Source organism: Panthera leo, chromosome D3 (genome assembly GCF_018350215.1).
Source record: "Panthera leo isolate Ple1 chromosome D3, P.leo_Ple1_pat1.1, whole genome shotgun sequence".
Lineage (NCBI taxonomy): Eukaryota > Metazoa > Chordata > Mammalia > Carnivora > Felidae > Panthera > Panthera leo.
The window spans coordinates 11,496,709-11,523,154 of NC_056690.1; the positions used below are offsets into that span (position 1 = coordinate 11,496,709).

At 51.1% G+C, this 26,446-nt stretch overlaps 1 protein-coding gene across 6 annotated transcripts in view; it reads right to left on the reverse strand.

Moving 5' to 3' along the window:
• TBX5 (T-box transcription factor 5) overlaps positions 1-26,446 on the reverse strand; it is a 48,406-nt gene that overhangs the window by 10,133 nt on the left and 11,827 nt on the right. For all 6 annotated transcript variants that reach the window (XM_042910912.1, XM_042910909.1, XM_042910911.1 and 3 more), the window contains exons 6-8: positions 25,251-25,403; positions 17,215-17,306; positions 1,201-1,427 (exon numbers count right to left, since the gene is read on the reverse strand). In XM_042910912.1, coding sequence (XP_042766846.1) covers positions 1,201-1,427; positions 17,215-17,306; positions 25,251-25,403 — 472 coding nt within the window. The remainder of the gene's footprint in view (positions 1-1,200; positions 1,428-17,214; positions 17,307-25,250; positions 25,404-26,446) is intronic.

Genomic DNA, 26,446 nt, shown 5'->3' on the forward strand with positions numbered 1-26,446 from the left:
ATTGTATGCAGTCCCCTCCGTCCCGTATCTTTCTCGAAGCTTCACTGGGACGGGAGCCTTACCACCTCCCCCTCCACAGACACACTTCCTAGAGCGACAGCCGTAACCAGAGCCAACACCTGCCGGGTGCTCACCGAGTATCAGGTGCTCTCGGGAACTCGGCACCATTTACAAAGCGAGAAACTGAGGCACAGAGACGCCAGGACACCTGGCTAAGGCCACACAAGAAGCTGGCGGCAGAGCTGAGACTCGAGCCTGGGTCCTCCAGCCCCATTGCCCACGCTGTCCCCACCGTGCCTGTCTGCCACTCACATAAGCAACGGTTCCAGTAAAGCTGAACTCAGCCGCACACCCCCCACCCCATGTCAACCACTTTGATTCTGGCTCGAAAAATATGCCACCAGAAATTCCCTTCAGTATGATAGCCCTAGACTCAGATGACTCAGGAAAAGTCCCCATTTCTCATTCGGCCAAGAACACTACGCAGCGTCTCAGACAGAGTTCAAACCAGATTTAAAGACAAAACGCGAAGGAGAGAAAAACACCCCGTTGTGATTTTTCTTTTCTTTCTTTCTTTTTTGGGTGTTGGTTTTGATCTAGAAAGGCAAGAAGACGAGCTCAGAAACCACCCACCCAAGAGAAACCGTAGCACATAAACCAAAGCACATCCAACTGTAAGAAAGCTCCCTGCAGCATGGCTCGCGGGAGACAACGAAAATGCTGGAAGCAACCACCGTGTCTGCCAGTGGGGGCTGGAAAAGCAGACGCGGCTTCACCCGTTGGGGGCAACGCTCTCCCTTCGGCAACTAAAAAGCACGAGGCAGCTGTAGGCTCGTGAAAAGATCCTCCGCAGCACAGCCTCAAGTTTAAGAAATGCACGTTGCGATATTCAGACGGCATAACATCAGCCGTTAAAAGCAAAAACAAAACCGTTTTCGTGTGCTTGCGCGTGCGGGTGCAAACGAATCAAATAAGGCTGGACGTTTCAAACACGTTTTCCCCAAGGGAAGGGGCCAGAACTGGAGGAGACATGTCAAGTTCTACAGATAATGGTTTGAGTTTCTTACAACCTCTGTTGAGTTTTTATATTGCTTACGTTTTTTAAATAAACAAATGCAGTTGTGTGTACTTTTCTTCCCCCAAGGAAAGGAAGGGAGAAACAGAAAGGCAAGGTGGGCAGGCAGGGAGTATCACACTCACCTTTCCTCTTGGTGCAGTGATAAATCTGGCTGTGCTCCTGGGGCAGTGGGTATGGGTTGGGCGGGGGCAGGAGATCCTGGGAGGGGCCGGATACACCATTCTCGCACTGGTACTGGGACCCCAAGTTGGACGAGGAGGACAGAGCTCGAGGCTCACTGCTGAAAGGACTGTGGTTGGAGGCTACTTTCTGTCTTACTGTGCTCCTGGGAACCACGGGATATTCTTTACTGAAAGAGAGAAGGTGAGAAATACTGTGGATCAGTGCCCCCGATGCAGATCCCCCCCCCCCCCCGCTGGCTGAGCCACGGGATCCAAGAATCCACCAGAAATGTGTCACAGCATAAGAAACAAAGGCGTCTTTGATGAGTGAAGCGGTCCACTTGTACTCAAGTGCATCAAATAAACAGACATATATATTTAGGCACTAACTTTTCATGCCTTATACGTTAGGCAAGTGGGTTTACGTATAGTTCTGTATGTATACCGAAAGTTACATGAGCTCCACCGCTGAGGAACCCTCTTCATGATCAATGAACACACAGCGTCTTGAAATACTTCAATCTGCTGCGTATGTCTTTGAATTCCCTAATTCAAAAGCTAAAAGAGCTGAGTAGTCGGGGTCACTTAGGCTTAACTCCTGGGTTTCCATCTTTAAAACGGCGCTCAGGTCTTTGGTCAACATTAGGAAAAAGGTAGTTGACCCTCTAGAATAGTCAGGAACGATCCCCGGCTACCCTAATCTGTGCCTTACAATTTCCTTTTGAGCTGTTCTACTGGTCACCACTGACATCATATTTAACTTCTCCTCCGTGCCTGGGTTGTCCCATCTGTGAAACAAGGAGAGTAAAAATCCCCAGTTCAAAGGGTCGTTGAGGGAAAAAAAAGAAATTCATACGTGTGAAAGAGGGAACAGTAGCTGGCACAGAGCGAGCGTTCAACAAACGACGGCCGTCATCATTACTGTGGTCGTTTTGAGAGAGTAAGGAGAGAGAAAGAGAGGAGGGAAGGCAGAACAGGGCCAAAGGAAACAGAGAACAGAGCACAGGATCTAGGACTGGGCAGGCTCAGGTTCAGGCCCCCCCTCCAACACTTATAGACCGTGTGCCCCTCTGAGCCTCAGGCGTCACATGGGGAAACCAAGCAGAAGAAAATCCACTGACATCCTACGAAGAGCATCCTCCCAGGTGCTCAGAATCTGGTTTCTCACACTCGTCTGGCTCACACGCGCCACATTCCCTTGCCTTCAGCTTTCACACCAGGAATTCCCACTCCTTTCCTCATAAGAGCTTGGGAATTTCACCAGGAACCTCCCCCCCGGGAAGGAGGGAGCCCCACAGGAAGCTGGGTGGGTGAGGAGGGTCAGAAGAAGAGTCTGCAGAGGAGTCGGGAGGTGGGGTGGCTCTACGATAAAAGGGAGAATTGAGGGGCACCTGGGCGGCTCAGTCGGTTAAGCGTCCGACCCTTGATTTCAGCTCAGCTCACAATCTCAAGGTTCGTGAGTTCGAGCCCCACCCCGGGGTCCATGCTGACCGCACCAAGCCTGCTTGGGATTCTCTCTCTCCCTCTCTCTGCCCCTCCCGTGCTCATGCTCTCTCTGTCTCTCAAAATGAATAAATAAATAAAACTGTTTTTTTAATTTTAATAAATAATTTTAATTTTTTAATGTTGATTTATTTTTGAGAGAGAGAGAGAGACAAAGCATGAGCAGGGGAGGGGCAGAGAGAGGGGGAGACACAAAATCCAAAGCAGGCTCCAGGCTCCGAGCTGTCAGCACAGAGCCGGACGCGGGGCTCGAACTCACCAACTGCGAGATCGTGACCCGAGCCGAAGTCGGACGTTTAACCGACTGAGCCACCCAGGCGCCCCGATAATTACTTTCAAAACAGGGAGAACTGAGAGGAGCATCCGTGCTCATAAGAAGATTATAGTCTGACCCCCAACGTGCGCTCATCCATGCAGGGAAGGGGGCTGCTGACATCTGGAGTGGGGAGAGGAAATCGGGGACAGGAAAACCACAATCAGTGTGCAGGCTGATGGAGGGGTGACCCATCCCATCCTTACTGGAAGGCGACTGGATGGCATCCCTTTTTTTTTTTTTTTTAATATACAATAATGCAGATCCCGCAATCCAATTACGACGAATTTCCCTAAGAAGTTGACCAGGTCAGTGCGCAAAGACATAAGCCTGAGGCTTTTCCCTGCAGCCCAGGGAAAAACTAGAAATGGCTGAAATGCCCTCATTGATGGCTAAGTAAACTTTGACAGAGCCAAGCAATGGAATATTACACAGAATTGAAAAAGAATGAGGAGGGGCACCTGGGTGGCTCGGTCGGTTAAGAGTCCGGCTTTGGCTTTCGGCTCAGGTCATGATCTCTCGGTCCGTGAGTTTGGGCCCTGCTTCAGCTGAGCTCAAGCCCCACTTCGGGATTTTCTCTCTCTCTCCCCCTCTCTCTCTCTGCCCCTCGCTCACTCACGCTCTCTCTTAAAGAATTAATAAATAATAAAAATACTTCCATCACTGTATTTTAACACAACTGGTTTTCTTCTGCAATCCACACAACTGCTACGATGCGTCGAATCGTGTTACTCTGAGAAGTGACACGTCAGTTTCACGAGGCCACCAGAGAGGCCCATGCCACCAAACAGGCTACGACCGCCTCCCGAGAAGAAATACGTATCAGTAAATCCCAAACTCAGCTGTGATTTTTGCCATAAACCAAAACTCTTCTTTTACGAATCACGTTTTTCAATCCGTTTTTCGCCGAGTGCGTTTAGCCTCACTCTGAGCGACGAGATCTGCAAAGCGGCGGCAACTGTAGAGGAACTGAAATAAGTACTCATTGAACTCAAAGAGGGGCGCCTGGGTGGCTCAGTCGGTTAAGAGGCCGACTTCGGCCGACTTCTGTGCCGACAGCTCGGAGCCTGGAGCCTGCTTCCGACTCTGCGTCTCCCGCTCTCTCTCCCCCTCCCCCACTGACACTGTCTCTCTGAAATATGGACAAACATTTAAAACAAATTAAAGGGGCGCCTGGGTGGCTCAGTCGGTTGAGCGTCCGACTTTGGCTCAGGTCACGATCTCACAGTCTGTGAGTTCGAGCCCCGCATCAGGCTCTGTGCTGATGGCTCAGAGCCTGGAGCCTGCTTCCGGTTCTGCGTCTCCCTCTCTCTCTGCCCCTTCCCTGCTCATGCTCTGTCTCTCTCTGTCTCAAAAATAAATAAAAACATTAAGAAAAAAATTTTTTTTAATAAAATAAAAACAAATTAAAAAAATTTTTTTTTAAACTTAAAAAAAAAATAAATCTACGTTTGAAAAGAGCGCACGTGAAATCATGTCATGTCCAAAGAGTGCTGCATCTAGCACATTCTGAAGGGTGGGCTGCATTGGCCCTCTCCATCCTTTCTGTGACCCTTAGGAAGTAGGGACTGGTTTTGTCCCCACTTTACAGATTAGGAAACCAAGGCCCTGGGAGAAGAAGCAACTTGCCGCCCCTGGTCACAGAGCTAGAAAGACCCACCACCAGGACTCTACCCCAGGCGTCCCCTAACGACTTCTCCGCAGGCTCCTGATGGTGTCTTTCCATTCTCAGAACACAGTATACTTTTAGGAGAGCAGGGACCGGGGCCCAAGATTCCTCTCCCGCTTCTCCCACCCTTCGGGCGCTGGAATGATCTCCACCCTGGCCCCGGACTTTGTTTGTCACGCGAAAGCACGTCAGAGTAGCCAGGCAGGGGACGCAGAGCATCCGCCAAGTTTCCATGAGGGCACAGAACCCTCACGACACCCGGGGGTCCCCTGGCAGAGCTTTCCCGTGCTATGGGCCATCTCAGAACCCAAGCTGGAGCCGTCCTGAGCAGCCACAACACTCAGAACTCCCCCCTGGGGCCAGAGGCCTGAAAGGAATAAAATTAGCTTTACGGTCCTCTCTTTGAGGTTCCAGCTACGTAATGGAAAAAAAAAAAAAAAGAAGAAGAAGAAGAAGAAGAAGAAGAAAAATTAGAATAATAATAAAACATTATAAAAGTTGTCAACTCTTGCTGGCAATTCTGTTCGGGTCTGCTTAGTTCCAGAGCTGGGCTGCCAGAGCTCCGACAGGAAGGGGGAAATCTCTTTGGGTCGTATGTTCTTAATGGGGAAGGTTATTTTTTTTTTAATTAAAGAAAACAACTCCCAAAAAATGTTGGCCGCGGGATTTTACAAGAGAATGTATCAATGGACTCCATGGAATTCTCCCCTCCAGTGCTGCCAACTTGCAAAACAACTCTCTGCAAAGGCCAAACCCTGCTTTTGATTACTAACACTCCCAGAAGTGGGAGAGCCACATTATCCCAACAGCCACTTGTCCCTCACAGCTTGTTTCTCTGCAAGGCGCTTGAGACATCATCCCCACCGTCAGTCAGGAACACCTCCCTCCAAGTCCATCTGACAGGTGTCAAAACAGGAGCGTGCAACGGCGAAGCGTCCCCTCCATCGGTACGGGGTCGACACAAAGGGGGGAAAGCGCCGGCAATCGACCAACACGGGGGGGATTTTCCCCGGGCTCCCCAATGCACCAAAGGAACGCCGTCAGTAGCCACAAGACAGCGTCTAACGTCCTTGCAGCGGGGAAGACAAACTGTCTTCCTCTACAGCTCGAGAGCGGCAGTGAGGAATCCAGCGCGCTTGGGGCGCCTGGGTTAGCCTCCGACTGCGGCTCAGGTCACGATCTCGCCGTTCGTGGGTTCGAGCCCCGCGTCGGGCTCTGGGCCGACAGCTCGGAGCCTGGAGCCCGCTTTGGATTCTGTGTCTCCCTCTCTCCCCGCCCCACCCCCACTTGTGCTCTGTCTCTCTCTCTCTCTCTGTATGTCAAAAATAAATAAAATGTAAAAAAAAAAAAATTAGAAAAAAAATCAGGATCAGGAGGGGCGCCTGGGCGGCTCAGTCCATTGAGTGTCTGACTTCAGCTCAGGTCACGATCCCATGGGTTCGAGCCCCGCGTCGGGCTCTGGGCCGACAGCTCGGAGCCTGGAGCCCGCTTCGGATTCCGCGTCTCCCTCTCTCCCCGCCCCACCCCCGCTCACGCTCTGTCTCTGTCTCTCAAAAACCGAATAAACGTTAAAAAAACAAAAAGAAAGAATCCAGGGCACAAAGGGGGTAAAAGTAAAACGGTGAAAAGCCCTTGTGCATCTAGGAAGAGGGCAGCAACACAGTGCTGGGGGTTTTGTTTTGTTTTGTTTTGTTTTTTTCCAGCCTTACCCTCATCTTCTGGGCGATGAACTGAAGCTTTACCCTCATTTGATCCGGGCGATATGCCCACCTCACTGGTAGGATTACATGCACTTCAGAGGTGAAGAAGCTGAGGCTCAGAGAGGTCAAGCAACTTTCCCCAGATGGCACAGCACAGGATAAAGCCGAGCTTCGTCCCGGCTCAGTGCTATTCCAAAGCACTTGCCAGCTCACTTACACTCGATCGCAGGGAACTGTTGCCTTCACAACAACAGCCTGGGCAACACAGCCGCCCTGTTGCATAAGGCATTCTGGTGGCAGCAGCTGGAGATGGGCTGCATCGGGCAACATCAAGTTCTACTGGTCAACCTGTCAATCCTACCGTTTGAGCGGCCTTGAGTTTACCGAAGGGCACCCCCCGCCCCCACCCCTGCTCTCTGCCGGCCGCGGCCACATCCTCAAGGACGGGCTGTGCTCAGTCCGGGCTCGCCCGACACAAGCCGGGGTCCTCAGCCCCTCCGCTCGCCCTGGGTGCCGGCGCCCCGCAGAGCAGCTTCTCCCCGGCTCGGGCCCCCGCTCACATTCTGTTCCACGTGAGCGAGTGCAGTGAATGACGCCATTGTCGCCGGGTCTGGGCTGTAAAACGTTACAAGGGAATACTGCGATCCGCGGCCAAACTGCCCGCCGCCAGCTAATGAACGCCCCCGAGAAGGTCTTCCACTGCAGCCAACTGAATCGGCCTTTTCACGGGAGCAGGTGGCAGGGGTGCTGGGTGCTGGGGGGGAGGGGTGTTGTCGCTCCCCCCCGCCCCCCGCCCCCAACCCCCGCCAAGCCCGGCGAGCCCTTCTCAAACAACCGAAGCGGCTTGCTGGGGCAAGACTGGGATTGCAAAATCCCTGTCCCCGAGGAGCAAATCCCTCCTCTGCTGGTACCTTAATCTGTGATTAAAATTCCCACCATCCCACAAGGGCCTTGGCGATTTATTCACTCTCTAGTACGCTCAGGGACGCTCTTCTGATCTCACGTGCGTGGACGCTTGGGGGGACCGGGGACAGCTCAGCCCAGGCAGGACGGAGCTCAGCGCACAGAGGGCTTTGCCATTATTCTTATGACTCAGTTCATGCCGCACCAGCACGCTGCAGGAGGCGCGGTGAGAACCGGGCGCGCTAAGAAGTTGGACACCCTCTCCCACCGCTGGTTCGACAACCAGGGCTGCAGGATTCGAGGGGGCACCAAGAAGTTCCAAGGCGCCTCTCCCTCTGTGGCTGTGAGCCCCCACCTTACGGCACTTCGGTTTGAGAACTCGGGGCTCCCCGGCTGAATCTCCGGGTAACTGAGTATCAGGGTGGTCGTGTGGAGTCGGGGCTCTCAAGTCAGGCCTCGCGGATGTGCCTCACCAGCCACAAACGTGGCCACGGTGGAGCTGGCTAGCTTCCACCTTTCTCTGAGCCTCAGTTTTCTGTCTGTAAAACGGGAACAGTAAAATCCACTGCCTCGTGGGATTGTAAAACAATACGATGCGTGGAAAGGCTGAGCCCGTCGGCGGGACACACAGCTCGATGAGCACCAGCTTACAAATCGCCCGTTACTCGATTCTGAAGCAGAGATACCTCCCTTGCCCAGGCTCTGATTGGTCTAGGAACACCCCCCCTACTCTGCCCAAACATCAGATATTTAGAATTTGTCAATGTTTCCAGGGAGAGGGTCATTCTTGTTATCACCTCCTCAAAAGCGGTCCAGAGACAGCTCTGGGATCACAGAGAAAGCGCGAATAGTTTCATGGACCGCTGAGGACATCAATCTTCGCCTCAGTTTCTCCACTCGCAGAACGGGACTACCAAGGCCCACGTCGCATAGCATAGCTGTGAGCCCCCAAAGTAAGGGCTAGGATGTGAGGCTACAGACAGGAAAGGTCAGTGCAAACGAAACTTTCGATGGGGCTCACGGTAAGGGTACAATCCGCCTCGGTTCAGTCTCCTAAAACTATCAGTTTCAACAAGTTTAACCATGTCTTTGCTTTACTAGCTTTTTTTTTTTTTTTAATGATTTTAGACGGAGGATGGGAAGGTGGAGGGGACTTTCTGAGGTCCGGCCGCGGTCTTTCTGGAAGCCGGAAGACTGGGAGGGCCCGGACTAACAGATCTTCCTCAAACTGCTTCCTCTACCAGAGGGGACTGTTTTGAGGCTTTTGTTCCGAGGGGACGCACGCGGGAGCCCCTCGGTCATGCAGAAAGAAGTAAGTCAAGGAGCTGCTGGTGACCTTCAGTTCGAACAACGACCTTGGCAAAGCCACCCCAAAGCAACCACTTCTGCAAGAATGCTAAATGGCCTGTGTACTAATATAAAAATCTGTCTCTCCCCCTAAAAACAGACACAAACACCTAGGAGGGAACGGGTCTCCAGGGAGACAAACTTCTTATGTGAGAACATGACTGGGATGGGACAGCTGAGATACAGGGCTTAGAGTGAGGATGGCTAGAGATTGGAGTGGGTTTCAAGCTTGGCTGCATAGTACAACCACCTGGGAGAATTAAAGGGAAACAAATGTTCACTCCGGATGAAATAGTTAAAGGACATTAAGAATGCATTCACTGTGGGGGCGCCTGGGTGGCTCAGTCGGTTGAGCGTCCGACTTCGGCTCAGGTCATGATCTCGCAGCTCGTGGGTTCGAGCCCCGCGTCGGGCTCTGTGCTGACAGCTCAGAGCCCGGAGCCTGCTTTGGATTCTGTGTCTCCCTCTCTCTCTGCCCCTAACCCACTTGCATTCTGTCTCTGTCTCTCTCAAACATAAAAATAAACATTAAAAAAAAAATGAATGCACTTATTTTGACGAGCACTGAACAATATATCGAATTGTTGAATCACTATCCTGTACACCTGAAACTAATGGAACACCATGTATTAATTATGCTTCAATTTAAAAAAAAAAATTTTCAGCAAAGAAAAGAAATACTGACTCCTGAGTCCACCGTCAGCCCCCCCGCAAGAGTCTGATGTCATTGTTCCGTGGTGCAGCCTGGACTTGGCGATCTTAAAAAGCTCCCCAGGAGAAAGAAGCCTTATGCAAAAGAGTGCACGCTGTAAGCATCCATTTATACCAAATTCTGTAACAGAAAAAACCCACAGTATAAAGGAAATAAAAGTTGAATTGCTTCTGGTGGGGACGTGGGGGCAGGAATTAATTGGGATGGGGCATGAGGGAAGTTTCTGGGGTGGGGGAATGTTCTATATTACGACGGGGGCTTGGGTTTCACAGGAATGTGCGTTTGTCAAAAAGCGAACGGTGCCCTTATGGTTTGTGCATTTCACCGTATGTAACTTTACCTAAAATAGAGATTTGTGAGCAAAAACGGAGTCTTAGTTAATGATATGCATGAAATATAGAGGAGTGGAATATACTCGTGTCTGCCACTGCCACTCAGTATGAAATGCATAAAAAAATAAAATGGATGGATGGATGGGGTGGTGGATTGATGGACAGATAGATTGGTGGGTGGATGGATGGATGGATGGATGAAAAGACGGACTGGTCAATGAATGGATGGGTGGATGGATGGATGGATGGATGGATAGATGGACTGGTGGATGGTGGATGGATGGATGGATGGATGGATGGATGGAAAGACGGACTGGTCAATGAATGGATGAGTGGATGGATGGATGGATGGATGGATAGATGGACTGGTGGATGGTGGATGGATGGATGGATGGATGGATGGAAAGACGGACTGGTCAATGAATGGATGGGTGGATGGGTGGATGGATGGATGGATGGATGGATAGATGGACTGGTGGATGGTAGATGGATGGATGGGTGGATGGATGGATAGATGGACTGGTGGATGGTGGATGGATGGATGGATGGATGGATGGAAAGACGGACTGGTCAATGGATGAATGGGTGGATGGATGGATGGATGGATGGATGGATGGATGGAAAGATGGACTGGTCAATGGATTGATGGGAGGATGGGTGGGTGGATGGATGGATGGATGGATGGGTGGTCAGATGGCTGATAGGGCAAATATGTAACAAAATATTAACTGTAGAATGTAAGCAGTAGATTTGTGGGTGCTCACTGTACCCTTCTTCCACGTTTTCTGTATGTTTTACAGTTTTCATAACAAAACACTGGGGAAGCACTGCGGGTACTTCTCACGTTCAGCCAAAGTTGAGCGCTTACAGCAAAGGGTTAGGTTTTACACAACAGCCCAGCACACGGGATCTATTTCCAGATCTATTTCACACATTTACCTGAACACCCTTGCCCGTTCTGTAGAGCCAGGGGATTACCCAGGTGCGAGCAGGGCACCCCTCCATCAGAAAACGTGCCAAAGGGCCGTTTCTGAGCCCTCCCTAGAGCCACCGATTCAGAACCTCCGAGGAGGAAACCCAGAAACCTGCTTTTCTTAACAAGCCCCCCACCCCCAGGTAATTTTGATGTCTGCCAAAAGTCTGAGAAGCGCTACTCGCACGTGAATGAGTGATGTGCCCACAGACACTGTCCCTGAAGAGAAGGTATGCCGGAGGGGGGGGGTGGGGACAGTGCTGCAGATGAGCAAGAAAAGGTCGGGGGGGGGGGTGTTCTCAGCATCCATATCCCTGCCGGTCAACCAGGAGCCAACATGGGACCCCCTTGGGACAAACCTCAATTTCACAACTTAGGCCGGCTTGGCTTCCCAAACACAACCCCCTCTTATTTTCCGTAAGTTCACACTTCTCTGGGGGAAGCCGTGTCCAAAAGTACAGCAAGGAGTGGGGAGTTCATGCCGTCTCTGGAATGTTGTCTTGCAAATCACTCCTCATTAACCGGGCATTCCGATTACCTTTAACCACGAGCATGGGGTTCCAAGAGCACTAAGCCGTTTGAAAGTGACCATTTGAGGTTAAGGGCTCAACATTCATTTAAAATCAGGAAGCCGGGGCTGGAGAAGGAGGGAAGGTGCCAACGGAAGGGCTTTAGCCTTTTAGGGCGGCGGTGGGGGGAGGGGGGGGGTGGACCCCTGAATCCTTCGAAATCGTTTGCAAATGTTTTTTTGTTTTTTTTTTTTTTCTATTTGTATCTTGTGAGTTGTTCAGAGAGTCCCTGGCTTTCATCGGATTTTCAAAAGGGACCCTGATTAAGAAGCCCAGCCCTGGAGAAAAAGATGGAGGGGACTCTAAGGAGCGCAGAGGCCGGTGACAAGGGTTTCCAGCGTGGGTGGGCAGAGACGGCCTGGGAGAGACAACAGGAACCTACTGGGTGGAGCTGGGACATCCTGGGCCCTAAGCTTTCCTAGCCGCTGGCTGGCTGGGGGGCGGGGGGCTCCAAATCCAGGCCAGCAAAGCAGAGCCTCAGGGTGTCCCGGCTCCAGACCGGCTCGGAAGCCACCACCGTCCATCGAGTGTGACAGACCCCAATGACGCTGCATAAATGGCCCTCTGTGCAAGGTGACCCAAGAAGCATGGGGGAAGCGGTGGGGAGCAAGGGGGAGTCTCTCCACCCTCAAGGGGCCGAGCTCACAGCCAGGCCTCTGCGCCCTGACTCGCCGCGGGGCCCTGGGCTGGTCAAGCCGGCGTCTGGCTTCACGAGGGCACGGACCCCGTCGCAACGTCGGCCTGACATCAATCCAGCCTCAGTCTGGGCCCCATCCCCTGCCAGATGCCTCCGTGCATGTTGGGGTGGGCTTAAAACACGCGGACACCCTCTTCGACTCTCCTCCCTAGAGGGGGGATCCCTGCGCCTCAGATCGGGCCCCACCCCAGTGAGTCCCGTGCAAGCCACAGAATGCGGCAGGAGTAACACTACGTGTTTTCAAGACCCGGTAAGCAAGAGTCTCACGGCTCCCTCCTGGTCCTCTTGGGAGCAGCCGGCAGCCCCGGGAGGAGTCTGACTCCGCGGAGTCTGCCACGCGGGGCGGGCCGCACGCACCGGCTGAGGTCCCAGCCGAAAGGCAGCACCAGCTGGCGATCACAGCTGCGTGCCATCCCGGACGCCCGGACGCGTGACTTCAGCTACCTGCCGCCCCAGCCAACACCTGGCTGCAGGCGAGAAGTGCCCAGACGAGCCCTTTCCAAGTTCCCGACCCGCAAATCACGAACGAGACGAGCGGGGTGACTTCCTGCTTTGCCTGGCACACGTGGCCGCCAGCAACGCCTGGTCTTTTCAGCATCAGTGCTACTGACGAGCAGCACCGAGCAGGGGCCAGCAGATGGGCAGTCTGAGGTCGCCTACACTTCCTTGGCCGTTTAGCGGGCCGTGGTGGCACAGAGCAAGCGGTGTCTAGCGCTCCAGCTGTCCCAGATTTAGTCACACACACGGAACAGAAGGCATAGCCTTCCAGCCCGTCCCAGCGAAGCCTGGGCGTCACCTGTTACCTTGCAATAGCAATCAGGATGCGCCCATTATCTCATTCACCCAGGCAACAGCCCCGGAGGTGGATTCTACAGTCACCCCTCATTTCACAGAGGAGGCGGCCGAGGCTCAGTGGAGTAGGGGAGCCCTGGAGCCACTCCATGCGGTGGCCCCGATCCCACCTCCAGAACTTTCCCCCAGTGGACCCCGTCCCCCGGGAGATTCACCTTTGCATCCTCAGGACCCGGCGTCGAGCGAGCCCTTCACAAATGTGTGTTCGCTGAATAACGGATCGACAGATCAGAAACTGCATGGATTAATGAGTCTCTGGTCCTCAGTTTCCCCTTCTGCAAAAGGGAGAACACTGGGGGACAGGCTGTCTCCTGTGGTCCCTTCTGTGTGGAGCATCCTATGCTTCTTGGAGCAGCTGTGCCCCCTAATGCCACCATGTCACCGGGCCACCCCGGCTGGCTTTCAGAGAGCTTCAGAATGTGACCCCTACTCTAGACCCCAAGACTTGTAGATCACTGCCCATTTCTACCCTGATCCAACCCAGAAAACCCTTGTTCCCAACAGGGCAAACGCCACTCTTCCCACAAAGCCTGACTCCCACCCGCTCCTTCCCCCATCTCCCCTCCCCCCAGGGCCCCCACCTCCTGCCCCAGCGGCCTTGGCCTTGGTCCCCAGCACCTGCTGACTCTTAGGAAGTTCACAACTTGCCTGAACACATCTTAAAGACTGGAGCAAAGTTCAAAGAAAGCCATGTTCTATGGGAAACCAGGCTCTAGATCATTTCAAACAGCAGTGAAGCTCCCACACCTTTCTTGTTAGGATGCGCATTTAGGGGTATTTCCCAAATTTTGGCCATTTGCATAGGACCTTGACAAGTTCGACAAACGTTTACTCCAGCTCTACTGCTATGTAGTTAATACTTTCCCTTAAATAGGGGCGCCTGGGTGGCTCAGTCGGTTAAGCGTCCGACTTCAGCTCGGGTCACGATCTCGCGGTCTGTGAGTTCGAGCCCGGCATCAGGCTCTGGGCTGATGGCTCAGAGCCTGGAACCTGCTTCCGATTCTGTGTCTCCCTCTCTCTCTGCCCCTCCCCCGTTCATGCTCTGTCTCTCTCTGTCTCAAAAATGAATAAACGTTAAAAAAAAAAATTAAAAAAAAAAATACTTTCCCTTAAATAATCAGCCTTCACCGTCCCCCTTCCCTCCCCCCTTCCTCCTTCTTTAGAAGCAGCCTCATTCTAAGCAACAGCAACTATAAAATCAGCCTGATGTGCTTGCGTCCGTAGACCTTCTAAAATCATCCATCTGTCACCAGGGGAGGGGTCCTGCAATTGGGGAAATATTGGTTTTTAGGGGAAGATGTTGTTTAAGCCGCAGATTAACCTTGCAGAATAACCTTGGCATTATTTTAATCAGCCTGCTAAAAGGCAGGATTTTAAAATAATTGTATCGTCCTCTTTGTGCTTTTCCCACAGCTCTCCCATTTTTTTTATAGTAAGCGGTCGTCTTTCTGGAATTAGAAATCGTACACGGACGTCGCAAAACAACTAAGACCATCTGCGTTTTCAAAAAACACCGAGAGCTGGGTGAGAAGAGACAGCGGGGTGAGTGCCCAGACATTTGCCAAGCGGACGCGGACGATATTTATGCGGGCTAACTGTGAGTCAAGGTCCGGCCCTCTCCCTTCTTCCAACTGCTGGAATTAGAGGAAATGTCATTCCTCCTGCTTCCCCCCCCCCACCCCAAGCCAGCTGTCACCGGGTGTGCAGGGGACAGGAAACAGGATTACAAGACGAACAGGGAGCCTGCCGTTCCGGCCTGGCTATTATCACAGCCGACTCCGGACAGCCATCTTCCCCACTTGTCACTGGGAGTTGGGACCACAGCCCAGAATAACTGCTTAACGAGGGCAAAACTGGGAGTAATGGAGAGTCTTCCCCCAAATCAGATACGTTATATCGAGCGTGGACTAAGAACCAAGTACCCTGTTGACAGCCTCTCATATGGCACTTACAAGAACCCTGGAAAATGGAAGCTGTATTTATTTATACCCATTTTGCAGATGAAGACACTGAGGTTCTGCGAGGTTAAGTCACTTGCCTGAGGTCGCATGCTGATAAATGCAGAGCGAGGATCGAACCCGGGTTCGTCCGACTCCCAAAGCCTTCTGTTGGACCCGCTCTGCCCTACTCTGTCTCCTTCTCAGGGACCACATCCACAGTACTGGGCCCATGACCGTGTCTACTTTCCCAGCCTGGTTCCCCGGTGTGGCTCCTAACATGCCCGCAAAGACGCACGCGGTTCTTGGGCTGAGAGTTCCGATCCAACATGTCAGTTACTGAGTGCCTACTGACTACGGGCCACCCTTTCCCACCTCTTCTGCAAGTACTTCCCCAAAAAGGACCCTGGGACGACCCCTCGGCGAATCTGCAGTACCCGGGGGATGAAAGGGACAGCCAACCCAGACCAAAGTAGAGTCATCTGCCTAAATATCTAACCAGCTGTGTTTAGAACTTCAGGACAGAGTCCCCTGGGGTCACTGACAGTGAAGCTCTCCGACACCTGTGCTTCCCCACCTGTCTCTCCTTTCACGTCTATCATCCAGCCCATCAGCTTCCAAAGCGCAGGGCCCTGGCCCTGCGAGGGGCCAAAAATAATGGGAAGAATACAGGTGTCGAGCATCCCCTTCCGCATGACTGAGACAGAGCGGGGGCACTGGAGGGGGACAGAGCTAGGGAGGAGTGGCCAGGTCGGACAGGAAGGGCGTGGCCCTCCACGAGGAGTCTGGACGACCTCATCCTGAGGGCATCAGGAAGCCTGGGAGTGTTCTAGGCTGTGGAGTAACCTCGTCTGATTCGCGTTTTACACAGATGTCTTTGGCAGCTGCCTGGAGAATGTCCTAGAAGGGTCTAAACAACTCAGGAGGCTGTGGCTGCTGGAACCGACAGCCTGGCAGGAGAAAGGGGGGGTGAATTCGGACACATGTTAAGAAGGCTGCATCGACGGGACCCGGTGACTGGGTGCGTGTGAGGGGGTGATTTGCAACACCTTCAGTCCATCATCCCGTCTGCTCTTGACTTTGTGGGAAGGAGGGAAGATGTGAGGGAAAAACCCCTGGTGTGCAGGCCGGAGCGGGGTGGCTCGCATCCAGTCCCTACCTGCACGGCCTAGAGCCTCACCCGCAGGCCTGAGGTGAGACTCCATCAAAGGCTACAACGCCGTAAAGGAAGCCAACAGGGTGGCGAGGGCGTGTGGTCGCCGTGTAAACGACAGCTTGGTGCTGTGAGCCCAGGGCCACAAACAGGTTGACCCCTCCCGGCCTTATGCAGTGCTTACTGTCAACTTTTCCGCTGACCGTGGACTTGACCCACCTCCAATTTCCAAAATGCAGACACTCGACGCCAACGTTTTCTAACAATTTAAGAACTGGGTTCTCTTAGCCACAACCACAAAAAAATCTCACTACCCCCGCGATCGTGAAGGACCCCAATGATAAAGCGGGGTGGACGTGTGCGCATCTGAAGGTATCGGTGTTATTCACTTTCTAAAAGCGTGCAAAATCACAGCAGGTGACCCCACCAGCTAAACACGGTTTCCGTGGCACGTATTTCCAAACGCATGTGAAAACCCCAGCGCTGCGGGTTCTCCCTCTCCCTTTCTTAGATCCCTTCTGTGTCTTTGAATGGGTTTGTCTGTCCATCTGCCTGACTCACCCTTCTCGTGTCTTCCAGAAAGAATAAGGAAAAACTTCCTAAATGACCTCATTTTATTTTGAAACACTAAACCCACCAGAAGGGGTGCGGCGGGTGGGGGGGGGCGGGGACAGAAACCCCTTCCTGGTCAAAGGAATCAAGATGTATTTCTAATTCTCTCGCCATATGGTAAGTTATTTTGGAAGCGTATCATGAGGTAAGAGAACGTTTGAGAAACTTGGCAAGGCTTGTACAACCCTTTCAAATCAGACCAAATTCCCACTATGTACATTTGCTATAGCCCCTTCTATTCATCATATCAGCGACCGTGACCACAGGATATGTAAAAATACCGAGCAATTTTTATCACCAGCTTCCAATCCCCCCAGTGCCCCGGACCACCACATGGTGTCAGGTTTGTCTGTATTTCACCCCCAGGAAATCAAGTCATTAACTTCCCTTTCATTTACGGAGAGCTGTTGCCAAAAAGAAAATCATTCATCGGCTGTGACTTATGGGAAGAAAGAGAAAGGACTGACTTCACGGGAAGGTGGGCGACAGCAAAGAAAGAGGGGAGAGAAAGTTCTTGCTTTTGTCCCCCCCCCCAGGGCAGATGGAGAACATCAAGTTCCCTCGTGCCTCCTCCCCGTCCTGCCCCCCGAGGGGGCACACGCCCCTCCCCCAGGCTGTCCCATCCTTTAAGGTTTAAGCCGTGGGTGGCCGCTTCTCCCTTTTCTGGGTGGGGACAAAGGAGCCCAGAATTCCAGCTTCTTACCTTTGCATTCTTGACATTCTGTGTAGGTCCATGTCGTCACTGCCCCGGAATCCTTTGGCGAAGGGATTATTCTCAATCTTTAATTGGGTGATCTGAAGGAAGGAGAGAGAGAGAGGGAGGGAGAAACTTGGGTTTTCACTTGATGGCTGGAAACGCAGCCTCTGGCAACCAAAGGCGGCAAATTAAGCCAGTCACGTCAACGGAACCCACCGCTTCATTCGACAGGAGGCTTTGAAAAATGTCCTAGATCAGACCGCTTGGAAAAGGGGAAAAAACCTGGTTTCGGTTTGCCCATTAAGTGGAGTCATACCCCGCATCACTCCAGCTGTGTTTGTTTTTTAATCCTGCCATGTTGTGCCCCAAACACGATCTAGGCCCCCGACACTCGGTGCGCCGACCCCCCCCCCCCGACCCCGCCTGGAAAGTTGTGCGCGTTGACACGGTGTCGCTCCCCCCGCAGCGTGGCGGCGATCGCCGTTTGGAAAAAGTCGGCTGCTTCCAAAATTCTGCTCTGCCTCATGCCGGGTTCATTCAGCTTCACAGACAAGGGTTATAGCCAGCCCAGGTAGAAGACGGTGTCTAATTAAATCAATACCAAAATACAGAACGGTAACATACATGATACCTGTCAGACCGCTCCAAACCCCTTCAATCTTCTAGACAAAGAAGCACGATCCCTGTTCTTGGAAATTTCGGTTGTAACGTACAATACTCAGTAACAGAACAGGGGAAACAGTCCCACCGTATGGACTTTGCTAGAAGTACTTCTTAAAAGCTGTGTGTGAATCGCATGTTTATGCATCAAATCCCTTTTTTTTTTAAAGGAGACTTTTTTTATGTTTATGTGTTTACTTTTTAAAAAATGTTTTGATTTGTTTTTGAGATAGAGAGACAGAGTGCGAGCGGGAGAGGGAGACACAGAATCCGAAGCAGGCTCCAGGCTCTGAGCTATCAGCGCAGAGCCCAAAGCGGGGTTCGAACCCAAGAACCGCGAGATCATGACCTGAGCCAAAATCAGATGCTTAACTGAGGCACCCATGCGCCCCTATGTTTATCTTTGAGAGAGAGAGCGAGCAGGAGCGGGGAGGGGCAGAGAGAGAGGGAGACACAGAATCCAAAGCAGGCTCCAAGCTGTCAGCACAGAGCCCGACGCGGGGCTCGAACTCAGGAACTGCGAGATCATGACCTGAGCTGAAGTCGGCCGCTCAACCGACTGAGCCACCCAGGCACCCTCATCAAATCACCGTTACAGCCAGCAGGGCAGATTCAGGGACACTAGCTTCACCTTCGTTATCATGATTGTACCCTATCTATACGGCACTCGGGTCTGCTTAGTATCGTGATCTCAGTCAAAGCACTTCTTGTTTACGTTTATTTTATACATGTAACCTCTACGCGTCAAACCGGAATCACCAGCTATTCAATAAAAGGAAAACTATTGTATCAAATTCTCTCTGCTGGCACCCACAGAAAGTTCTAAATCCAAGGCCCGCCCTCACTTTGTTGCGAGGGGAGACGAGGCACTTTTCGAGATGAACTTACACAAATTGGTTCTGTACTCTCTCCCTGATAGATGAACGGAAAGATCATCAAAGCGAGAACACTTTTCTCTTTGTGGTCACATCATATGCCAAGTGCACACGAAAAACACCTCATCTACCCCTCCGTAGCAGAGCTGCAGAGAAACTGAGAAACTGTTTGAGAAACTGAGCAAGTTTCTTTGAGAAACCAGGAGTAATTAGTGAATGCACCCATAATTCATCCGTGGCACATCGGGGGGGGGGGGGGGCAGGCATTCTGGTATGTTCTGTTTTCCAGAAGAGATGGCTTTATAAGGTTTCCTTCCCACCCCAAGACTCTATAATGAGCGTGAAATCACTATATTGTGTATGTGTACATGTGTGTGCGTTTGCGATGAAAAAACAAACATATAAAATTAACGTTTTTAAGATCTGGTATATGAATCCAACCATAGGACATTTTAGAAAGGCAAAGGTCAATGGTGGCCAGAAGTTGTGTGGGGAGGGACGGATGAAAAGGCAGAGCCCAGAGGACATTTAGTGAAACTATTCTGTGTGATACTTAACGGCGGACACACGTCCTCACATGTTTGTCCAAACCCACAGGATGTACGACACCACAAGTGAACCCTAAATTAGACTCCGGGTGATTACGATGTGTCAATGTGCATTCATCGATTGTAATAATGTCTCACTCTGGTGGGGGATGTTGATGGTGAGGGAGCCTTTGGGAAGGGTCGGGGGCAAGGGGTCTATGGGAACTCTCTATACTTTCCACTTAACTTTGCTGTAAACCTAAAACTTCTCTTATAAAAACAAAATCTATTTTAAAACTTTTAAAGTAGGTGTGGGTATTTATGTGTATACACATTCCTTCTCCCCTCATTTTTTTTTTTTAAACCATGCCCATTCCTACAACTTCCTGATCTTGACTTGACTCTTCAGAACGAGTAGAAAAGTCTATAAAATCTCTTAGGAAAACAGTCTTTAACATGTGCACTCCCGAAGCCACTTCTGTTTTGGAGTCCAAAGACCCATCCCCTCCTGGAGCTTTTTTTTTTCCCACTCAGGCTTTGTCACAATAAAATGCAACCCAACTGACCATAAATCACGTTTTTGTTTTTGTTTTTTAAAGGAGGGGGAGAGGGGCGCCTGGGTGGCTCAGTCGGTTAAGCGGCCGACTTCGGCTCAAGTCATGATCTCGCGGTCCGTGAGTTCGAGCCCCGCGTCGGGCTCTGTGCTGACAGCTCAGAGCCTGGAGCCTGTTTCGGATTCTGTGTCTCTCTCTCTCTCTCTGACCCTCCCCCATTCATGCTCTGTCTCTCTCTGTCTCAAAAATAAATAAACGTTAAAAAAAATTTTTTTTAAATAAATGAAAAAAAATAAAAAAATTAAAGGAGGGGGAGAGATTCTCGATATGCTAAGTAAATATTCCATCATTTAAGAAGGGAGGGAGGGAATCCTTGCTGCACTCCACGCCCCCAATCCGCCCCCCGCCTTCAAGTGACTGAAGCCAGTCTCTGGAAATATTGAAGACAGTCAGGGTGTGGTATCGGGGCTGAATTAATGCCTGGTCCATGATGTCATGATGTCACTGTTCCTCCAAGCGCTCAGGACAAACAATTATTATGCGGGGGGGGGGGGGGGGGGGGGGCAAGGGGCGGAGGAAGTCTTTTATCAGCAAAAATCTTTTTCCCTGACACCACTCCTCACCAAAAGGTTTACTGCTTCCAGAAACCAAAAGGTTTTTGAGCTTCCAAAAGTATGATCGCATAGGACAAACACAATCTGCTACACGTACCCCTAGGTAGGTTGATCTTACACACATCTGGCTTTGTAGACTGAGTCCAGACGCCCGTAGGTTATTAAGAATTATCACCCTGGAGAAACGTGAACCTACAAGCTTGGCTGAAGGTGGCAAAGTCCGCCTTGTTCTGTACAACCGCCTCTAGGATACGTCCTTCCTGACACACCGCCGCGTGCTGTGGCTTGCTCACTCACGGGCACACAGGCTGATAGAGTCAGACGTCTGAGTTCCACTAAAAGGCTCCACTGAAACTGACTTCCCTCCAAAGTCAGCATATAACCGGACATCCGGGGGAGGGGGGGTGGCGGTGGGGAAAAAAAAACAAATATAAATGCCAGCTCGGACCAGTGAGACAGAGGTTGTAAAAATTAATGAGAATAATTGTTGGGAATTCTTGCTTTTGAAAAAAAAAAAACAAAACACCCTCGCGAGGGCCAAAAATCTTAATTATGTCTCTCTATTAGGGGTTCATTTCCTGGTCCCAACCAGAAAGCTCATACCTCATAAATACAGGCTCCTTACACAATGATTTAAGCAGGAAGAAAAAATGCCTCTTAATGGCGAGGTAAGTTAATATCGGGGGGACGGCCGCTTGCAAACACAGCCATTGTTGCGCGAGCAGAGAAATGAAATGCCCACGTGACCTTTTTTTAACACCTAAATATTTCTAGGGATCGCTCTGGACGCTGCTGACAGCTTCAGTGAAAACCTTACAAAAACGTGTTTCACAGAGCAAACGTCGTTCTGGACGAGTCGAGTTTTTAAATATCTTTTCCAAGCTGTCAACCATCTGGGGAAATAACTCCCAAATCCAGCTTGGGGATCACAGCTGGGCTGAGGGAATACGTCGTGTCATTAGGAGCCCGGCGGCGTGCGGGTGCGTGACTGCAGCCCAACGCGTGAACCCTGCCACGCACCTGCCTCCGCCTGGTACCCGCATCCAAGCAGAGAGAGGGCATCGTGAAGGCACCGGGCCGTTGACATCAAAAATCAGCGGCTCGTCAGTGTCCCGAACTGTCCTGGCGATTTAATCACGCGGACGGCTTTTCTGTCCTTGTTCATTTTTCCAAAGCATAATGCGGGGCAAAGAGCCCTTGAATGGATGGCATGTTCGGGGAATGAACCGACTCAACCACAAAGACAAATGTTTGTAGCTGTTGTGCAACCACAGTAAGAGGAACTTCTTTAAAATCTCAGTTTTTCGGAACCTAATGTGGCCAGGGCAGGGCAAAGGGTTTCCGAGCGTGTGTTCTGGAAGGAGCTGCCCTGTTGCAAACAGATCGGTTGGGCAGTAAGTCAGTGACTTCATCACTAATCGTGCTTACTCTTTGCCAGGCTCAGCACTACGAATTTTCCGAGGATTATCTCGTTTGGTCCTCACAGTGATGAAAACAATGCTTGTGTTCTCCCCATTGTACAGAGGAGGAAAACTGAGTCCAGTAACTATGCCCAATCAAAGGGACTTCAACCCAGGCAGCCCGCCTCCAGAGTCCCCCCTTAACCTTATGCAACGATGAGTGGCAGCTCAGGTGGCTTCTGCCCAAGAAGTCAGGGGGTCTCAACACCTCGCCCAGGTGGGACCCTAAGGGAGCAAGACAGAGTCCACAAACCGCACGCAGGTTGGCCCTCTTAGTCAAGTCACACGTCATACATCCATGCAGGGAACGTCCGGAGGGGCCCTGGACTGGACTGGACTGGAAAAATGTACTGCTTTAGACTACCTCCTGATAAAAATGAGTGCCTTTGGTACCTTACCACTAAAAAGTGGGGGAAACCTCATATGGGAGAGAGTGACTGCAAGTTCTCTCCGATGGAATCCCTCTTCTGGGTGTCAGGTGGGCTCAAAAACCTTTATGGCCCAACCAATTAAAAAAAAAACAAAACCCAGGGGCACCTGAGTGGCTCAGCCGGTTAACTGCCCAGCTCTTGATCTCGGTTCAGGTCATGATCTCACGGTTTCTCGAGTTCTAGCCCCACATCGGGCTCTGTGCTGACAGGGTGGGGCCTGCCTGGGATTCTCTCTCCTCTCTCTCTGCCCCTCTCCCACTCATGCTGTGCCCCCCGCTCCCAAAATAAATAAACATTTAAAAAAAAATTTTTTTTTAAATTCCCACACGGGAACCCTATCCATCCAGATTCATATTTGGAGACACACATTTTTAGACCCGTGAGCATTTAGATACACAATCCCTAGACTGTGCTCAAACCTCACAAAGTACACACACTGTTGGGCACACACTCCTTCAAGCGCACGGATCACTAAATATATTCACCGGGGAAGATACCTTTTTAAAAACAGAAATCTGGAAGAAAAAAAATTGGGGGGGGGGCGCCTGGGTGGCTCAGTCGGTTCAGCATCCAACTCTTGGTTTCGGCTTGGGTCATCATCTCAGTTGGTGAGTTCGAGCCCTGCATCGCACTGTCAGCACAGTGCATGCTTGGGATTCTCTCTCTCTCTCCCTCTCTCTCTCTGCCCCTCCCCTCCTCATGCTCTCTCTCCCTCCCTCAATATAAATGAACAGACTTAAAAAAAAAGAAAAGAAAAGAAAGAAAGAAATAACAGAAACCTGAGCGTGTCAGGTAGATTCACAAGAGGTCGTGATGATAGTCTTGTGGGTATAACATACCTGTCAAATTGGCCAAACTGTATGCTTCATATATCGCAGTTTATTGTTGGGCGGTTATGCCTCAATAAAGCAAAGAAAGAGACGGAAAGAAGGACAGAGACAAGAGTGTGCTCATGTTCCCCAGATCTAGCCAGGCTGGATGGGCCCTAAGATCCTAACTACGCAGAGCTTAGGGATCTCCCCCCCAGGACCTACTCTCCAGCAGGGTGAGTCTAACACTTCCTGTCCTTTCTGTAGGAGCCTGGGCTTTCTTAGAGGAAAAGAAAGAAAGAAAAGAAAAGAAGATCTGATATATCTTTGGACCCTCTGTCAGGTGTGTGTGTGTGTGTGTGTGTGTGTGTGTGTGTGTGTAGATACGTATGTGTAATACATGGCTGTATGTGCATATGTATGAGAGAGAGGGAGGGAGGGAGGGAGGGAGACTGAACGTCCTTGCTACTATTTTTTCCAATTTTTTTCCCCTGTGACTGTCACCGCAAAGTTAAACATAGATTGACAGCAGCCATAGAGGAAACAGGTTTCTAACAGCCAGACTCAAATTAGCCTGAAACAGTTTTGCAATTTTCAGGGTATTTGGCCTTAATGTTTTTTGCTCTTGCTGGTTTGACGAGTCGGGGCTTGGATCCCAGAAAAAAATCCTTCTTCCCCTTTAAAAAGTCATTGCACTTTGGGGAGAGTGAGTTTTCTTTCTGGAGGGAAGCTCTCTCAAGACCTGGGGCCCCGAGGCAGGCCTTGTGGTCTAGAAGGGACCATCCATCACAGCTTGGCCTGGTGACTAACAATCTGAATTTGGAGATTACTATCTTGTAAGTGCCCTGGCTTCACTGGGGCGAGTGGGGGGTCACTTTCTGACACCCGGCACGTACTGGACTGACCTTCCCGGGGTGACCGGAGGCTTTAGGGTGCTAAACCCACCCTTCACCCTGCCCTGTCCTCTCCCACCTCTTCCCAGTCCCTGTAACTTCCTGCCACCCTTCCTGGCAAGTGGGGACAGGAGCTGTGGAGAGGGAGGACATTACCATGCCCCCATCTACTATATCCTCGTGTTGCCCCAGGGACCTGCCCTCACTGATCCCCTATGGGACCTGCTAATTTCCCCTTTGCCAGTCCTCCAATTAAACCACTACTTAATGCTAACAACCTGCACCCCCACGGTGCCTCCCCCTCCCCCCAGATTCTATGTCTTTTCATAAGTAGGTTTAAGAATCATTCAGTCCTGCCCTCCGGCCAATAAAACGAATCTAGAGGCACTCAAGTGTCTAAAGAACAGAAATGACCCAAGACAAGTCAAGACGAGCCCTTTCCCCTGGGAAAGAATAAAAGATACTCCCCCAACCTGCGGTTATGGGGTGCCCTGTTCACATATCATCGTCCAGCTTGGAAACACCCGAATCGGGGCCTGGATTTTGAACAGCGTGGGGTCTGTCGTTGACAGGACCCATGTGCACCCTTCCCTGTCTACACCACACTGCAGCTGGCTTCCTGAAAACAAGGTATCCCTCCCCTTCCCAAGCGGTGGTTGTGCAGGGTCTTGTCTAACTAGAGAAGGCATCTTGCAAACCCAAGCCTAAGGCTTCTGGCAACTTTGTCCCAATTCAAGTTGAAATGCACCCAAAAGACAGACTGGAGGAGAGACCCCCAACCCTCCCCCACCACCAAAAAAAAAAGCTCCATGAAGGGTACCACCGGGCCCCCACCCAAGAGCAGGGAGCCACGTACAAAAGTGACCTTTCTCCTTGGTGATCACTTCATGAGTCCAGAGAGATGCTTTCTTGTTGCATTTGGACGCATGGGCACCTGCAGTTTGATAAACTTGTGTCTGACTGGTGTGTGTGTGTGTGTGTGTGTGTGTGTGTGTGGGACACACAGAGACAGAGACAGACATAGTGATACAAAACATGTGAACATAGTACAAACAGCTGCAGTCCTCGATCTGTAGCTTTGTCCCGCCTCAGCCCGCAGCGAGGGAACGGAACGAAGAATCCCTTTAAAGTCTAAAGGTTCCAGCACGAGACCCCTGCACAATTGTTTTCATGCAAACGAACAGACAGTCCCAGAGCTAGCTCCCAGGTTTCAGCTTACCTTGTGGTTCTGGTAGGAAGTCACCGCAATAAAGGCAGTCTCAGGAAAGACGTGGGTGCAGAACGCAGTATTTTTTGAGCCAAATCCATTATTTTCATCTGCTTTCACAATGTGTAATCTGGGCTGGTATTTGTGCATGGAATTTAGAATAATCTAAAAATCATAAAGAAAACGAAATTGTAAGAACAATCAAAACCCCTTTGTTTCCAGATAAAACCCCACTTTCCACCCCTAAAATTCGCCTCCTTGTACAGGCTCTCAAAAAAAAAAAAATGTCTGATTTTTTCCCTCCTGTTTTGAAAAGGGGCCAGTGATTTCATTAAAAAGAAACATTTCAAAAATGACAATTTCCAACCAAAAAAGCCCGGGTAATATTCCAGGAATCTACCCAAAGCACACACGGCAGTAAATCAGAATTCTTAATAAAGTTTGCTTAATAAATTAACTCCTGCATAAGGTACTTCCCCCCCCCCCCACCCAAATGGGAGGAAAGCAAGTCAGGAGCAGGGAACTTGTGCCTGGAGTTGGGGCGGGGGTGGGGGGAGATGTCTAAGCATCAATTTTGGAGTGAAAGGGGAGAAGACACAAACAAACAAACATCCTCCGCCCTGCCCCACCCCCCATAAACCTGCGAGAAATGGAAAAAGAAGAGACCAAGCAGTTTGCAGAACTGGAATAAAAATCACCTTTTGTTTGCAGACTGTGCAAAGGAGCATCAATGAAAAAAAAAAAAAAAGAGGATAATGGAACTGGGGGTGGGGGACCTCCACGGATGGCAAGATTGGGGGGAGGAAGCATCTCCTTGTCACCCCCCTCCCATCTCACCCCCCAGCAGAGGAGGGCCTGCTTCCTTCCAGGTTCCCTTTCTATAAGGTCAGCAACATTTCAGGATCCACGAGAGCCTGATCTCCAGATTTGGCGGGACACAGAACGGCTGCATCTGCTTTTTGGGGGGAATGTGTTCTTTCTCCTTCCTTTCTACCTTCTTCGTGTTTGGGGAACGCCCCCGGGGAGGGGAGGCACACAGGGTCTTACCGCGGTAGCTGTACGAGAATCCAGCTACTATATAGTCAGTATGGGGGGGGGGGGGCTCTGCTGGAACAGGGCTATTCCTAGGAGATGAGCATCTTTACTTGGAAAACCGGCCTGGCTGCTTTGAGGACGCCGGGTTTTTGATGATTTCGGGAGGCTGTGAA